The following is a 2392-nucleotide window of genomic DNA, read 5'->3' as shown; positions in this document are numbered from 1 at the left end:
GAAGCGGCCAAGAAGATTACGCGCATCAAGCAGCTGAGCTTCGGAGGCAAGAACTACGCCGTAAACGCACACGTGGCGGCGCCGGAAGGCACGCTACGTGGGGTGATCCACGGAGTGGATCCGGAGACTTCGCCCGAGGAACTCAAGGCAAGCCTCAGAGTTCGCACGCAAGGCGTGAAGATCCTAACAGCCAGAATGCTCGGGAGATCCAGCACGGCCATCATCACCTTCGACGGCCCCACCCTCCCGAAGCAAGTTCTCTACCACAGCGGAGAATTTTGGTGCTACCCGTACCGGCCCACGAGGCAGGTATGCTACACCTGCGGCCAACAGGGGCACCGAATGGACGTCTGCCCGAATCCGGAGACTAGGGCCTGCAGACAGTGCGGACTCCAGAACCCGGCGGCAGACCACCAATGCACACCCAAATGCCTGCTGTGTGGCGGCGACCACGTGGCGGGCACGAGAGACTGCAAACAGCGACTCAAGTCGGCGAGCGAGCTGCGGTGGGGCCCCCTGCAGCAGCAACGCCGTAGCCGGGGCCGCAGCCGGGGAAGAAAACCAAGATGGTTCCGTGACGAGAGTCAGGAGTCGGGCCGGAGCAGCCGCGGGGGCAGCCGGAACCGGAGCCAGAGCCGGGGATCCGAAAGGGACGAGTCCTTCCCACCCTTGGGCGGCAACGGCAAGCAACAGCAGAAGCAGACGCAAGGGCAGCAACAGCAAAAGAAGAAGAGCGGCGGCGTTAAGGTGAGCTGGGGAGACGGCCCTCCCAAATCACTCTTTGCTCCGCACTCGAACACAAACAACACACAAACCGCACGCGAGAAACAGCTAGCGGAGGAAAATAAGACACTTAAACGTGAACTTGAGCAGCTTAGGAAGCAGCTAAGCGAGGTAATCAGAGAACTACGTGAATCGAGGACAGGCTATGCACCGCCTAGGACTCAGACCCCACCGCCTAGGGCGATGGAGACGGGGCAACAACACCACGAGGGAGGGACCTCCAACGATGAGCTTAAAACCTTCATGATGAACATGCAGAGGCAGATGCAAGAGCAGATGCAGCAGTTAAAAAGCGAAATGCAGCAGGGACAACAAAAGTTTGCCCTGTTAGAACAGAATGTCAGGACGCACATCAAGAGCCAAAACACACAGAGAATAACCAATGATGCTAGAGACAGACTACTTAACGAACGCAGGTTCGGCACAGAAACCCCCAACGCAAATAATGGTAACCCATCATGGCAGAACGCCTCCAACAATTAGAGCTGTGGCAGTGGAACTGCAGGGGGTACAGGCAAAAACAAGGCCTACTGCAGCAATTCATCTATGCCAGAGGAACCCCACCAGACGTAATTATGCTACAGGAAACAAACTGCACCCCTACGCTTAGGGGCTACACGTGTCAGGAAAATGGCCGTACGGCAACTCTCATTAGCAAACAAGTAGTAGCCATAGCACATAACGAAATAGAGGACACCCGGATCGAACACGTGATCACGGAGATAATCCCCAAAAAGAAAGCACGATCTAAAAGCACTTATATTATATACCTATACAGCCCGCCCAGACAGAAAGATGGGGACTTTATTAGGCTCTTTACGGAGGCGAAAAAGTTAGCGCGGAACAACACCCTAGTAATAGCAGGTGATTTCAACGCCAAGAGCCCGAGGTGGGGCTACAATAAAGACGACAAGAAGGGACGTGGCATTTGCGCTGCAGCAGAACAGGCAGAGTGCGAATTGCTAACCGACGAACATCACCCAACTAGACAGGGGAACAGCGTCAGTCCAGACACGTGCCCTGACTTAACCTTCGTAAGGGGCGCCAGACAAGCAGAATGGGAGAACCTGCTCGAGAACCTTGGAAGCGACCACCACATAATAAGGATCAGCACAACCGCAAACAATATCAAGCGGAAAATAGGCAAGGTCCGCCTAACGGACTGGGACGCCTTCAGAGCACACTGCAAGCAGATCAAGGGCGACATTGTATCTGCGGAGGAGTGGAGCCAGCAACTCAGACAGATCCAAGAACTCTATACTAAAGAGGTGGATAGAACCGAACAAACTCCGGAGGTGGACAAGCGGCTCCTCAAGCTATGGGAGGCGAGACGCGGGCTCACCAAGCATTGGAAAAGACAGAAGTTCAATAGGAAGCTAAAGATTAAAATAGCCGAAATAACTAAACAAGCGGAGGAGTATGCAACGCAGCTGGCTAGGCAAGGATGGCAGCAATTCAGCAACGCGCTGAACGGCATCCTCAGCACGGCCAGGACGTGGCAGATCCTCAGGTCCCTCATGGACCCGAGCAAGAACAAATCAGAAAGCGGCAAATCGATTCAGAGGCTGGTGCACCAGTACACGGGCACGGACGGACAGCTACTCGAGGA

The 2392-nt window shown here is 54.9% G+C and overlaps 1 protein-coding gene across 1 annotated transcript in view; it reads left to right on the top strand.

Annotated features, from left to right (window-relative positions):
* The window catches only part of LOC149350082 (uncharacterized), a 2328-nt gene extending 763 nt beyond the window's left edge, over positions 1 to 1565 (top strand). The window contains exon 1 of the mRNA XM_089579091.1: positions 1 to 1565. This exon is cut by the window's left edge and continues 763 nt beyond it. Within this exon, the coding sequence (XP_089435217.1) occupies positions 1 to 1266 (1266 nt within the window). The 3' untranslated portion in view covers positions 1267 to 1565.
* The last annotated feature ends 827 nt before the right edge of the window (positions 1566 to 2392 follow it).

Source organism: Amblyomma mixtum, chromosome 3, assembly GCF_055824585.1.
Source record: "Amblyomma mixtum isolate Tamu chromosome 3, ASM5582458v1, whole genome shotgun sequence".
In the NCBI taxonomy this organism is placed as follows: Eukaryota; Metazoa; Arthropoda; class Arachnida; order Ixodida; family Ixodidae; genus Amblyomma; species Amblyomma mixtum.
This window is presented reverse-complemented; position numbering and strand designations above follow the sequence as displayed.